Source organism: Myxocyprinus asiaticus, chromosome 48 (genome assembly GCF_019703515.2).
Source record: "Myxocyprinus asiaticus isolate MX2 ecotype Aquarium Trade chromosome 48, UBuf_Myxa_2, whole genome shotgun sequence".
Lineage (NCBI taxonomy): Eukaryota > Metazoa > Chordata > Actinopteri > Cypriniformes > Catostomidae > Myxocyprinus > Myxocyprinus asiaticus.
In genome coordinates, this window is record NC_059391.1 from 4,825,902 (window position 1) to 4,841,391 (window position 15,490).

Here is a 15,490-nt window from a genome sequence, read left to right on the forward strand (position 1 = left end):
AAGAAACTCTTCCTCATCACTGTCCTCCCTGTTAAAGATTTCTAATAATCGACGCTGTTGTTGTGCCTCAAGTTCTTGTGCAGAGGGAAAGCAGGGTTTGAGCCTGGAGACGTGTACCACTCTTAAGTCTTCTCCATTGTCCTCCAGGACAATTTCATAGTTCAGAGGTCCTAACTTCTGGACTATCCTGTAGGGCCCTTGCCATTTGAGCAATTTTTGCGGAAAAAAATTTCTCTGCTTTGGAGTAAGGATGAGTCCGCATCCAGACTCTGTCCTTCTCCTCAAACACAACTTCTCTCCGATTTTTGTCATAGTTGCGTTTTTGACGTTGACAAGCAGTATGTAGTTTCTTCTCAACATACTCCTTCATTTGATTTAATTCTGTCAATTTGTCATAGCAGGAATTATCAGGAGAAACATCTCGTGGTTGCATTAGCACATCCATGGGCCCTCTGAGTGAGCGATTGAGGTTTAACTCTGCTGGTGTTACTCCTGTGGACTCATGGATGGCAGAATTAAGAGCAAACCTGAACTCTGGTAGGAGCTTGTCCCAATGTTTATGATTGTCACTGACATACGAGGCCACCATTGTTTTGAGTGTGCGGTTCACACTTTCAGTGAGATTTGTTTGCGGATGGTATGCAGTTGTCATTTTGTGTCCAATGTTCCAATGTTTACAGAGTTCCTGGAACACGGAGGAGACAAACTGTGATCCTCGATCAGACAAGATGTAATCTGGGACCCCCCATCGGGTAAGTATTTCTCTGATGAGTATTTGTGAGACAGTCTCAGCTGTGGCTTTGCATAGGCTGAAAAGCTCCACCCATCGAGAATAGTAGTCCACAAAAACTATCAGAAAAACATTCCCAGATGAGCTCCTGGGAAATGGACCCATCAAATCCACTCCCAACATTTCCCATGGACGTCGTACAATAGTTTGTTGCTGGGTGCCGGGAAGTCGACGACATTCAGGCTTGTAACGCTGACAAATTTGACAGTTTTGTACAAACTCTTTGACATCTTGGTCCAAGTTAGGCCAGTACACCAAAGCTTGCAACCTTTTGAAAGTTTTGAATCTGCCAAGATGACCAGCAAGAGGGTCTTCGTGAAGAGACTGGAGTAGTTGAGATCTGAGAGATTTTGGTATGTATACTTGGTACACAATTTTGTGTGGAAACTGGACAACTCTGTAGACTTTGTCCTCCAATATGGAAAATTTTGTAGAGGAATTAACAGTGATTTCTCCTGATTCTACTATTTGTTCGTACAGATGATGAATGTCTGGATCCATCTGCTGTGCTTTCCAGATGTCATAATCGGTGATTGTCAGATCTTCCGTTTTTTTGGATTTCACATTTGACTTCAGAGATAGAGCAGTGGAACAAGTCAGAAGGCCCGGTTCATTAACGTCCACAGGGGCTCGGGACAAAGCATCAGGAACCGTATTATACTTCCCCTTCCTGTACTCCACTGTGAAGTTGAATTCCTGGAGTCGAAGTGCCCACCGAATTAGACGAGTGTTAGGTTTCTGTGTTTTGAAGACCCACATCAAGGAAGAGTGATCAGTGATGACGGTGAAGACTTTTCCTTCCAAGTAGTACCTCCATTTTTCGAGAGCCCACACGACTGCCAAACATTCTTGCTCGGTGGTCATATAATTTCTTTCTGCCGGATTCAAGGTACGACTGGCAAATGCCAAGACTTCCTCAGTGCCAAGTCCTGTTTGCTGCACCAGGACAGCTCCTAAGCCGACCTCACTTGCATCAGTGTAGACAACAAATGGCAGATTCAGATTAGGATGTCCCAACACAGGTGGAGACACAAGGAGCTGTTTTAGAGCTTGGAAGGAAGCTTGACATTGCGAAGTCCAAATGAACCTAGCACCTTTCCTTTTTAAGGCATTCAGGGGTTCAGCCACTTGAGAAAAGTGCGGTACAAACCGATGATACCAACCAGCCATGCCTAAAAATCTCTGGACTTCCTTTATATTCTTTGGCACAGGAAATTCTTGAACTGCTCTGGTTTTTTCTGGATCTGCCTTGATTCCTGTAGCAGTCACAATGTGACCAAGAAACTTCAGAGAGGTACGGAAGAAATGCGTTTTCTTCATATTAACAGTCAGGCGGGCCTCTTTCAATTTGTCCAAAACAGCCTGGATGTCCTGGAAGTGCTGTTCCATTGATGGAGAGTAGATAATTATATCGTCCAGATAGACGAAACAGTTCTTTCCCTGTAGCTCTCCCAGGACTCTCTCCATTAACCGCTGGAAGGTCGCTGGTGCATTTTTGAGGCCAAAAGCCATGACCTTGAAATGGAATAGCCCCTGACTGCATATGAAGGCAGTTTTATCTTGACTGTCCTCTTCCATTCGAACTTGCCAATATCCACTGTTGAGGTCCAGGGTGGAAAAAATGACAGCACCACTCAAGGACTCAAGAATTTCTTGGATGGTAGGAAGCGGATAGGCATCTGATTGAGAGACTGAATTTACCTTCCGATAGTCCACACAGAAACGGTATCCACCAGTTTTCTTGGGAATCAGTACCACGGGGGAGCTCCATGCTGATGAGGAATGCTCGATGACATCAGCAGATAACATCTCATCAATGAGCTGTTTGATAACCTTTTGTTTCATAGGAGAAACACGATAAGGCTTTTGTTTTATAGGGACATCTTGGGTAACAAATTCGGTGTGTCAAAACACTTGTTTTACCCAAAACATCCGTGCAGACATCAGAGTTCTGTTTGAGTTGTGTTAGAAAACGTTCCTTTCCTCTAGGCAGGTGTTTTGGCATGCTACATGCAGATGGTTTGGTTCTTCCTCTGTTGTACCAGGGGGAAGAGCAGAAAAGAGAGCAAGAGGGGAAGTCCCACTTATGCCAGTCATGGAAGTGAGCATCATTTTTCAGAAAATAATATTTTTGATCAGGTTGAAACCAGTAGACATTGTTCCGGATGTCCATTTGCAGCCCACTGAAGAAAAGATAGTCTAAACCCAATAAAACAGGAAAAGCAAGCATCTGTAGGGCAAGGACAACCACAGGTAAGGTGACTGTTAATGTTTGCACTGCAAGTTGTACTTCACCCCATCCTAATGGTTGCCGGGCTCCCCCATCAGCCAGATAAATTGGACCCTTTGTCCAGGGTCTGAGCTGTTGAGTATGATAACCCATGTTTAACCACAATTTCTCATTTAGCAGTGTATATGAAGATCCTGTGTCAACCAAAGCTTGGCCTTGCCAAGAGTCAATGTTTACAGGAACAATCAACTGCTGTGGTAGAGATGAGGAGACAGAATGAGTAGGTGGGTATACAGACTCCATATGAGTGACAATGCTAACAGTAGGATGATTACCATGGTTATCTTTAACAGGATGTGAACTTTGCTGACCTTTATAGTTTTTGTTCTTACCAGAACCACCCTGAGGGCAAGAATTCGGAGAGTGAGGGCCCTTACACCTCCAACAGAAGGGAGTTTTAGAGGAGTCCTGTGGTACTGGAGCTGTTACTGGGTTATTAAACTGAACCGAAGCAGGACCAGTTACTCTGAGTTTCCAAGGTTTTTTTCGTTGTTCATATTGTAGCTGGTTTTCCTTGTCCTTTTCCAGCTGTTGCCCAAGACGGACTAAACCGTCAACAGAAGTAACTCCATTACTTCGAAGTTGACTTGCCATCTGAGGATTGATGTTCTTCAAGATCAGCTTAATGACTTCATCCTCTTCAATTTGTGGCTTCCAGCGTTTGCACAGAGCTCTGTACATGTAAGCAAAATCTCTTATGCCCTCACCTTCCTGCTGTACACGTGTTCTTACTCTCTCCGCTAACTCATCCTCATAGTCTTCTGACAAGAAAGCAGCAAGAAACTTATTCAAACTCTTGCCAAGTGGTTGTTTCAAGTCGTGCAACATCCCACCAGTCTCTAGCGGTTCCATGGAGCACATTCCTGAGTGTTGCTATTAATTCTTCATCTGAAAGGGGGTGGAGAGCCATGAAATCATAAAATTTCTCCAGGAAGATCAAAGGATCATCACAGTCATCTAGTCGACCAAAGCAAGGGAACTGGATTTTAATGGGCTTTTTCCCCAAAAAACATCCTCTACCCTCAGTGGTGGTAACTGATTCATTTGTGGGATTAAGCTCAGAATCTCCCAGTCCATATTGAAATGTTGAATGGAGTTGCTGTAATCTGGTATTCACTACCGGAGTTTCCACCACAGTAGAAGGGAATGGGGATGTAATTGTTTGCACAGAAGCATTTGCTTTTACTGAACTCTGCTGTGATGACTTGAGAGCTTCAATGTCCAGAGCTAATTGATGAAAATGTTGCGTGCACTGGTGGAATTCATCCTGTAAACTACTATTTGAACTTGTCTGAGCAACAAAGGTGTTTATTTGTTGAGTACATTTATCAGTGGCCTTTTGAATGAGCTCCAGAGAATTAGCCATGGGATCCAAGACAGTATTGAAATCCTTCAGTACCTCCGCATGATGATTCTTTAGTCACCAATGCAACATGTTATTAAACTCCTTCCTGAAATGCTCAAACTGATTACTCATAAGCTGTTTTATTTCTGTTGTTTGTTTCGCAGATGCAGTATCCACATTCAAAGGGAAAGTATCTATGACATGTTTCAACTCTCCAATTTCAGTAAAAAAGGTGTCTTTCAGACTCTGGTATTGTGTTCTGGTCATTTCATTCAATTGCTGAAGTGTCAGAGTGTCCATGAATCCAGTTACTCCTAATGAGGGCTGAATTGAAGGTGATATTGGGGGTCTGAGATCAAAACTTCCTGTTAAGTCCATATCCAGCAAAGTATGTTGGGATGAAAGAGCCTGAAATCCTTCCAATGTACTAGGAAGAAGGGATTGAGTTCCATCCTGGTCCGAAGCCATTATGTCCATAAGATCCTCTTTAAAGGCCTTGGTTGGGGTTTGGTTTTGATCTCCCTCCATTTCATGGCAAGACTTGCTTGGAGATGCAGCCATTTTATTTGTAGAATTGGTTGTTGTGTTTTAGCCGTTTTGAATGATGCAGTGTGGTATTATTTTATTAAGTGTATTATCCTCCTCACAAGTTTTTAATATTCAAGTCCCTGTTCGGGTGCCACTTTTATGTAACGTTTTCCAACTCTTAGTTTGGGTTGTTTTGTATGCTGGGTGCCAGACAGGATTTCTGTCATTAGCTCAAAGTAAAAAAAACGTACAAAGATCTTGTGTCTTACACAAAACCCATAACTTAATGAGATGAAGGTTCATACACCGGTAATCAATGCAATAATAACCACTCTTGCTCTTAAATAGAAAAAAAAAAAAAAAAAAAGAGAGAACATTAAACGCAACAGGACTCAGATAAGGATTTGCATTCCAATTTGTATATTCAAAATTTAGCAAATTCAAGTGTCTCAAAATTGCCTTTTTATTTAGCAAGGAAAGAAAGAAAGAACAATATCAGTCAACAGTCAAGTCAAACAGTAATCCACAATTGTACTCACGACTCCTTGTTTAGTAGTCTGGTCCATATTATCCGGGACTTCTTAGGCATTGTACAGGGCTGGAGGCTCCCACTCTGTCAATCCAGTTCAGGTTTTGGAAGTTTACACTCGTCTTACAGTTTTCCCAGCAGCATCTCAACAACTGTCAGCTAGTCACATAATGACGAGGATACTTTCCTTTGCGAAATCCAGAGTGCGCGATCGCAGTATAATGCCGACGGTAAGCACTCTTGCCGTGGATAAAACAATAAATCGCTACGGGAGACTTCACCAGGAGCTCCGCGAAGTACACTCAACGCCACCCGACAGCCACCGCCATCTTGCCGTGAGTGACGCACGTCAGCCAAATAAAGGTAACTAGGGGCTGAACTAAAAACGTCACCATCTTGATTCAGGCCATATAGAACGATGACTGTAGATCCATAGAATATTTTCATATCTGTGATATTTGTGGATAATGATCACAGATTAATTTTACAGATGAATGATGACTGATAAATGCAAAACAGATGAACAATTAATTGCAATTAATTTAATGATGACATCGTCACAACACACAGCAAGCACCACTTCAAAACATTTTTTATGAATTATAGAGCTGCTTATCTGCTGATATAATACATTTATGCTCTCTTCACCAACCTGTTAGAGGATTGTAGGTAAAAGGCTGTAAATCATGCGTTCTCCCTGCGTCTGTCACCACGGCAATCCCTACAGACACTGGGGAGGTCACTGTCTGGTCACGATATGGAGGAACCTTCACCACTAGATGATTCTGAATTGAAGAATATGTTTAAAAGATGTTTGAGACCAAGACATTTGTGAACACTAAACATTATTAAAAGAAATAAAAGCTGTGACAAGTGATATCCTCCTGCCCAGGAGCACTTACCTGATGGAAAAGTTCCATATCAATTTCTGCTTCAGCTTGCCAGCCACTCTCATCTGAAAAAAAAAAAAAGAAATGCATCTAAGCCCCGAAACTATTCTAATCAAGTACAGTACATAGATACACTTAGCTCTGTTTCACGAGTTGTTTTGAAATGTGTGTTCTCAATTCATGATGCAACAAGCACATGCAAAAATTGTCGTAGTGATGAGTAATTACTATATTTGGTGTTTCATAGTTTTATTAGTTTATATTTAGTATAAATTTATATATTCAATTAAATTGTCACCCTAATTAAATATATTTATTAAGAGATATTATTTAATTATAAGTGATATCATCTGATTGTTAAATATTAACCCTATAACGCCGTATGTATCAAATATGATACACAACATTTGACGGCTCCTGTCTCACTCTCTGTTTAAGCTGAAAAGTTATGAAAAACATATTATATGTTTCACATGTTTATGGCACCATCTAGTGGTTATTTGTGAAAAAAGTGGTTTCAATGTTTATATCTATCTATTTATGTTGTGATAAATTACAGCTTATTTTAATGAAGTAAAAGTGACAGTAATGATTATATTGTTACTGATATTTTAAAATGAGTATTTGCTGAATATAAGCAAATTATGCTTGGTTAAAATTTTTTATATTATTTTGTTGAAAAAGCATGTTGAAATTACATGTATCAAATATGAGAAAATAGGCTTTTGAGGTATCAGTTAATCACTATTCCATTCCATTCATGCTCGCTATAAAAAAAAAAAAAAAAAAAAAAAAAAATACAAAATAAAAATCACAGAGCTTTGAAAATTCTGACATATACTTTTTATAAGAAATATTTAAAGTGTGAACCAGCGGCGTAGCTAGACCTAGGCTGATAGGGCTAAAGCCCCTGATCTTTTGTTAATAGCCCCAAATGTTTTTAGGTTTAATGTTCATTACATCAGGGTGCAAAAGCAACAAGACAGGCTGCAATTCTGGCTTCAAATATAAATGAATTCCGATCAGTGAGCCTTACTTGCATTAACTGACAGTTCGCACTTTGACTTTTACCTGCTGTTCGTGCTCAAGTTCATCAGCCACGTTATGAATGCCTCGAGTGGGAGCTTTCTATTTTCTATCACGGGGGTGCAGCTTTTCTGTATCAGAGGCACTGAGGTTTTATTATGCAAGCCTTTTTTCTAAATATATAATCTATAAACCTCATTTCTAATATATAATCTATACGCCTTATTTCTAATATATAATCTATAAGCCTCATTTCCAATCTTTGTTTTTAACAATTCACACACCAAGTATATTTTAATGCATGCACCAATCAACTCGTTCGGTTATTCGGGTTTAGTCAGGAGTCAGGACGCGGGAATAAATAATTTTTATTGCAATGGAATTTCCTCAAACGCAACTCAAAATAGCAGCATAGTGAGCTAAAAGCCTAAATAGCACAATACATAGGTCTTACAATGATAAAATCTCACATTAAAGTCAAACAAAAATGATCAAACTGTCACTACCTGTATATATACTCTCAGCCCGTGCTGGCTCACATTTCCATGTCATGTGCGTAGAGTTACACTGCTGTGTTTAAATAGCCTCTTTAGGGTGCTTTGATTTTTAAATGGTTTAAAATCAAATGACATTGAACTAATTATTGTACTTAAGTCTGCACCGCAGATCAAATGGGGAAAAAAACACGGTCTTACCGTTCATCAAGTGCTGAAACTTTGCTTTGTTAATAACAACCTGGAATCATGAAACGCAGGTGTTTCAAGATGCGTTTATAAAAAATAGTTATTTTTAACTTTACTCCCACGATGGCGTTTTATTGCCACTTTAAACAATTTTTATAAAAAAATACGATTGATAATAAAGTCGTAATAGTCTGAGAATAAAATCGTTGCATTATGATATAACATTTCATATAAGAATAAAGTCAAAATTATTAGAATAAAGTCATAGCATTTTGATTTTATAGTCATAATATTTTGAGATTAATGTCAAAATTATTAGAATACAGTAGTATATTAGAGGGGGGAAAAAATCTCAATATTACGCTAAACAGAGCATCATTACCATAACGATAGAATGGACGCAGAGCCAGCAGCTTCATTGATGCAAGAGATGGATGTGGAGGATGTAGTTAAATCACAGGCCTACTTTAGTTTTGGATTTAGCAATAAAGAAATCCTTGGTCTTTTGGCTCATCAGCACAGAGTTATTCGTATCCAGACACTGCAGCGGTTATGTAGGAAATGTAATTTATTCAGGAGAAAGAACCAGACAGATTTGCGCAGTCCCGATCGGCGTTGGGTTTTCCTCTCTAAACAATACTATAGCTGAGGGGATGTTACCACATACAGTATCTTGATATGGACATAATTCACAGCAGTTCCAATTATTTTTCGCTTCACTTGAGTGTGAGCCTATATCTCGTGCCTCCCTTGACAGGCGCCCACATTATTGAAAACTCCTGTACTAATGCACACCTCATTCATGAGCAGAGAGCTCGCAAATCCTTTCCACAAATTCAGCTTGGTTGCATAGCCAAGGTATCTCCCTGGTTAGTGGTGTTGTATGTAAAGACCCAGATGCTCCACTTTGCTGTTGTCCAACACATCACTTTCCTTTAGATTTATTCTCAAAATATTATGACTTTAATCTCATAATGCTTCGATTTTCTACATATAATTTTTACTTTATTCTCTTTATATGTGACAATTGCAAATTTAAATTGTTAAATGACTTTGATTTGATTGTTAGCATTAGTTTCTGCATAATGAAAAATGAGCGGACAAGTTGTAATTTTTGCTTTGATCCGCAATTTAAATTAAAAAAGTTTGATCCATTTATTGTGCGCCTGATGTTTGCTCATATAAAGTTCTGAACCAGTGTCAGTGTTGTGCGCTTAATATAGGCCCTAATTGTTATTTGACAGGTAGGGTGGTAATTTAAGTCATAGAAAGAAGGATTCTTTATATTATAATATGGCCTGTGGGCTAAGACCCGGATGTCACTGAAGCAACGCCACTGGTGTGAACTGATATTTCTGAGTATTTTCATATATGCAGCCTGCTTTGTCATTATAAATATCTCATTATTTTACATTAAAAGATAATATGATGTCATCTTACCATAAGTTCCTGAGACCCAGCAAAAAAAGTTTTACAATTTCCCTTTTTTAAATGTCAATATAGTGTTTGGTCCATAAAATACATATGAAAACAACTGTTTATTGAAAAAAACAAAAAACGTATTTTATTTATATTGTATTTGATGTGCTGAATTGAACTGTGATACATTTCAATCCAGATTTATATATACTAAGGAGAGGAAGTTGTCAAGGCCAAACTCTCAAACATTTGGTCTCTCTGAAAAGCCCAGGGAGTCCTCTGATAATACCTCACGATTTACCACTGTAGCATGTATGGGCTAAGAAAAACTTAAATAACAAATGTCCCACACAAAAATGTATTGCTGAGCCTCAGGAGGATAGTGACCATTAAAGCCTAATGTATCAAATATGATGCAAACATTTTTTTTTACGATTTCTTTTTATATTTTGTCTAATAGTACTAAAAACAGTTTAATGTTTTTTTTTTAAACAGCTTCAATGTAGTTAAAAAAATTTAGCAGCTTGACCGTAGTTTAACTACAATACTTTATGTTGTGAGTAGCTTGTTGCTTAGGAAGTTACAGTTTCAAAGTCGTTTAGTACAAATGGTCTGTTTTGTCATTCAGGTCAACTACTGTCATGGTAGAGCAACAGACTGAATGGTAACACTTTACAATAAGGTTCCATTTGTTAACATTAGTTAACATGAACTAACAAATGAATAAATACTTTTATTTATTCATCTTAATGTTACATTTACTTATACATTTTTTAAATCAAAAGTTATATAAGTTAACATTAATTAATGCACAATGAACTAGCAAGAACTAACAATGAACAATTGTATTAAAAACTAACATTAACAAAGATTAATAAATGCTGTAAAAAATGTTCATTGTTTGTTCATGATATCTAATGCATTAACTAATGTTAGCAAATGGAACCTTATTGTAAAGTGTTACCGATTGAACAGTATCTAGCTGAGCAAATTAGATATACAGTTACAGTAACAGAAGACATTAAGCATGTAAACGGGACTGCACGCTTGTAGTCCGCTAGGCAAGTGTACAAGCCAAAGAATTTTAATACCTGAAGAATTTTCCTGAAAAACAACTTTTGTTCCTTTGAGGAAGTTCTTGCCGATAATAAAGACCTCCTCTCCTCCTGCGACAGAGCAACTGTGAAGACTCTTCTTTAGGATTTCAGGCACTCCAGCAGGTTGAGCTGTGAGAAAAAATATTACACATCAAAATGTAGAATTTTGAGAACACCCTGGAAAATGTGAATGTCTTTGTCAAATACTTCGAAACCATTTGCACTTACTACATAGGATGGGAGAAGAGAGAGTCTGGAGGGTTAGGACAGATCCATCTGGTCTTGAGATGTTGACTCTGAAGGCCAAGCGAGCGCGAGTGCTCTTCTTTTTGGAGCCGGCAACCCCTATACGAGCTTCAACATCTGCATTCCTCAGCTTCAAGATTCCAACACAGTCCACTCTGTAGAGACATTATAAACAGTGTTTTAAACTAGCAAATTAACTATAGTGGCTTCCCATCAGTAAACACAGACCAACTGATCCTTACGCTAGCATCATAGCATTGCTTGGGTCGAGGTTTACTTCAATTACTGTGGTCCCCTCGATATCCACCTCCTTACAGGCCATCGTGTTGCGCCCAGTCACTCTGCAGGCTTGATAAAACCCATGAGGCTTCACACGCCCAGCGTCATTAGCCACAAAAACTTGGAGCACCACCGGTTCATTGACTCCCTCTAACTGATAGTATCAGATTTGCAAACGTTATCACTTCAATGTATTTCCTTCATTAATGCATTGTTCTTTAGATAATATAATGTGCATTTAATTCTTACTTTGATCTTAGGGAATCCTTGCTGTGTACGGTCTTTGACGGATCCTCTGCTGCCCTCTGTGAGGTATCGCGCTCTGTGCTGAGTCTCCGGCTGAATCAAAATCTTTAGCTCCTTTCCTTCACTCTTCTGCGGGTACTGAATGGAAAGAACACCACCTTTCAGATTGTTCGACACTTCCAGGGAGCTACAGTGAAAATGAAAGAAGGAAGACTTGGGATTTAAGTACTATCCTACACAAACACCAATGAAACGCAAATATTCTGAAGACAATATACAGTAAGTGATAAGGGGTGGGCGATATACTTGTAGAAATGTGTCTCTCATAAAATGTTTTGAGTATAATCATTCTGGCATACTGCTGCATGGTAGTGAATGTGCGTTCCAATCAGAGGTTGTGCTACAAATAATTACTACCGTTTTTCTGAAAAAATAAATAAATAAGGTTGAACCTGAATATAAGACGTGCCTGGTCAAAACTGCATTGTTGAGAGAGAGAGAGAAAAAACTATAAGTTGAAACGATAGCCTGAAAGAGATTGCATGCAGAAGCCATTAGGACCAAGGAATTGTTGACTTGTCAAGTCGCTGAGTGAAGATTACCTCAAGATCTACGCATCACATCACACTACATTTGGGCTCGTTTTAATCAGGAGCATCTGCTTTAAGTAATAGATTAGGTAACAGTTTTTCATATTTTGTTTTTGATTCATAAAAAAATGTGACAAATAATCCACATCTGTCTATAACATATGAAACTCCGTGTGCTTGCACATACAAATAAATACTTTATTCAGTAAATGAAACAATATGCTTGTATTCTATTCATATCAAGTACATTTCTGAAATGGGTGCAACCAACTACTAGCTATGCACCAACTATCCTGTTCACTGAATAAATGTTTTTATTTGGGGTGTGTTGTTGTTTGTTTGGGATTTAACGCCATACTTAAACTACAGTACTGTATATATGGTTTTTAAGATATACCTTCGCTAAAACTCTTTAACTGATTCAGGCCTGACTGTTAAAAATCTTTTCAAAAGTGTCATCTGAATAAAAAATTTTCTCAAGGAATTAAAAGCAGCATAATACAGTGGACTCTGGCATGAGGCACATACTGGTGAATCTTCTCTCAAGAGGTGTACTAAACTGTCATTTTGTGGGCATGTGAAGAGCTGTGTGAGTCACCGGGAGAACAGGTAATCCTGTTTGTTAGCACAATAATGTTATGGTGGACAGAATATTTAAACTGGTGGCTGTAATGGTTCAATGAAATGAGGAAGTGGGAAACGGCGATTCAAACTCAGGTATGTCACTTTTATTTTATAAATTAAACACGTCCGCCTCAAGCGTGATGGTGGCCAACACACACACACACACACACACACAGCTTGTCAAGCTGGGTTTTCTCTTTCTCTCTGGGGTTTTGGGCAGCCTTTTATCTCCCCGCCTCTCACTGTGAACATAGAAATCCCAATTAGCAGCAATTCATCTCAGGTGAAAACCCTTACCGCTTCCTCTCTCTCCCCAGACGAACGCTCGGCCATGCACTTGCCTCCACATACCCCCACCGCCCGACTAGGGGCGGGGGAACAGTCCGACCAGCCCCCGCCCCCCCCTTTCTAGAGAGGATGTCCGCAACAGCCATCTGTGCCCCGGCCTGTGGACCACCTCGAACTTAAACGGCTGGCATGCCAGATACCAACGAGTGATCCGGGTGTTGGCATCTTTTAAGCGGTGGAGCCACTGGAGCGGGGCATGGTCCAAACAGAGGGTGAATGCTCGTCCCAGCAAATAGTAGCGGAGAGTGAGGACAGCCCACTTGATGGCCAAGCACTCTTCTATGGTGCTGTAATTAGTCTCTCTTATAGACAGCTTACGACTAATGTACAGCACCGGGCGCTCCTCCCCCTCCACCACCTGAGACAGTACAGCACCCAGCCCCCTGTCCAATGCGTCCGTCTGCAAAACAAAAGGGAGAGAGAAGTTAGGGGAATGCAGAAGTGGCCCGCCACAAAGTGAAGCTTTTACTGGCGTGAAAGCCTGTTGGCACAGCTCCATTCACTGGGCCGGGTCTGGAGCTCCCATTTTAGTGAGATCAGTCAGCGGGATGGTGACATCTGAATAATTAGGCACAAACCTTCGATAATAGCCAGCCAGCCCCAGGAACTGTCTCACCTCCTTTTTGGTCTTGGGCATGTCGCAATTGCTGCGGTTTTATCAATTTGGGGTCGCACTTGCCCATGACCCAAGTGGAACCCCAGATACCATACCTCCACCCACCCAATTGCGCACTTCTTCGGGTTTGCTGTGAGCCCAGCTCACCGCAGACACCTCAGAACTGCCCTCAGATGCTGCATGTGCCACTGCCAATCATTACAGTAAATAATGATATTCTCCAAATAAGCAGTGGCATACACAGCGTGCGGTCTGAGGACTCTGTCCAAAAGACGCTGAAACGTAACTGGTGCCCCAAACAAACCGAAAGGGTCACAAATTGGTGTAACCCAAACGGTGTAGAGAAGGCCATTTTCTCATGAGACATCGGCATTAAGGAGATCTGCCAATATCCCTTTGTTAAATCCAGTGTGGAATAAAAGCAAGCCATTCCCAACTGATCAAGCAGTTTATCAATACGAGGCATTGGATACGTGTCAAATTTCTACACCGCATTGACTTTCTTATAATCCACAGAGAACTGGACCAAGCCATCGCTCTTACGTACCAGAACTACCGGGCTGGCCCAATTGCTATGGGATTCTTCTATTATCCCCATATCAAGCATGGCCTTTAATTCTTCCCGTACTACCTGTTTTTTGTGTTTGGTAAGTGGTAGGGCTGACTACATACCACTACCCCGGGGGTTGTCTCAATCTGGTATTTTATAAGATTAGTGTGGCTGGGGAGAGGCGAGAACATGTCAGAGAAATTCTTTTGCAAACTTCATACGTTGTGACGGTGAGAGGTGGTCTCCACAAGGGATCGGGGTGAACTGATTGGCTTTTACGGGGACCACCTCTCTCCATGGGTTTAATCGGTTGTGGGGGTAAATCTGACGTGCCCTGCACCTATCCCTACACACTACCTCATAATCGACTTCCCCAACTCACCGTGACCTCACTTCGCGAGTAATTTTGAGCTCGATGTGGGAAGCAATACAAGTAATTTATCTCCCTGTGCAAACTCCTGTAGCCGAGCTCCCCAGTGATACAGTCAGGACTGACGTTCTTGCGCCTGTAGCAAATTCTCCTGTGATAGTCACCCCAGTGGGTAAAGTTTTGCTCTCAGGTCAAGAACGTATTGAATTTCATTTTTGCTGTGTGAAAATCCCTCCTCCCAATTTTCCTTCATGACATCTAACACGCCACGGGGCTTACGCCCATATAACAATTAAATGGGGAAAACCCCGAGGAGGCTTGCGGGACCTCTCACACTGCAAATAACAAGGGTTCGAGCCACTTATCCCAATTCCGTGCATCTTCGTGCACAAACTTATGAATGATGTTTTTAAGGTCTTATTAAATCGTTCGACCAAGCCATCCATTTGTGGATGGTACACGCTTGTTCGAAGGGAGGAGAGAACAGGGAAGACGACAACGGGGAAGGGGCATTGGGTGCGCCGGCCCCCGGATACACATCAGATGGACTTCCGCCAGCTGGACCGCTTTGTCCAGCGATGCCGGCTGGTGGCACTGGACCCACTCAGCCATCCCCTTCGGCATCTGGGAGATGAACTGCTCCAGCACCACTAAGCTGATGACATCATCAGCGTCACTGACATCCTTGGCTAGCACCCACCACCAGCAAGCATCATGGAGCTGCTGAGCAAAAGTAAATGGGCGGCCGACCTCGCTCAGCGTCAAGGAGCGGAAATGCTGGCGGTGTTCTCCTGGGCTACATCCGACCCATTGCAGGATGGACTTCTTCAACCTCACGTAGTCCAGTAAGTCGGTGACCGAAGTTATTGCGCCGCGATCTGGGCTTCACTGGTCAGCAGCGGCAGATGTACCCCCATTGTTCCTGTGGCCATCTCAGGGCTTTGGCCGTGTGCTCAAAGAGCTTGAGGTAGGCCTCCGGTTCATCTTGAGGCCCCATCTTGGTGAACAGCATGTGAGGGTTTGC

General features: G+C 41.0%; 1 protein-coding gene across 4 annotated transcripts in view; it reads right to left on the reverse strand.

Annotated features, from left to right (window-relative positions):
* The window catches only part of LOC127437446 (nuclear factor of activated T-cells 5-like), an 87,628-nt gene that overhangs the window by 29,556 nt on the left and 42,582 nt on the right, over nt 1-15,490 (reverse strand). For 3 of the 4 annotated variants that reach the window (XM_051692365.1, XM_051692361.1, XM_051692363.1), the window contains 6 exons: nt 11,372-11,555; nt 11,086-11,276; nt 10,826-10,998; nt 10,592-10,726; nt 6,385-6,437; nt 6,135-6,267 (listed from right to left, as the gene is read on the reverse strand). In XM_051692365.1, coding sequence (XP_051548325.1) covers nt 6,135-6,267; nt 6,385-6,437; nt 10,592-10,726; nt 10,826-10,998; nt 11,086-11,276; nt 11,372-11,555 — 869 coding nt within the window. Of the gene's footprint in view, nt 1-6,134; nt 6,268-6,384; nt 6,438-10,591; nt 10,727-10,825; nt 10,999-11,085; nt 11,277-11,371; nt 11,556-12,879; nt 13,148-15,490 lie in introns of those variants that run through there. The other variant, XM_051692364.1, reaches the window with a different exon arrangement.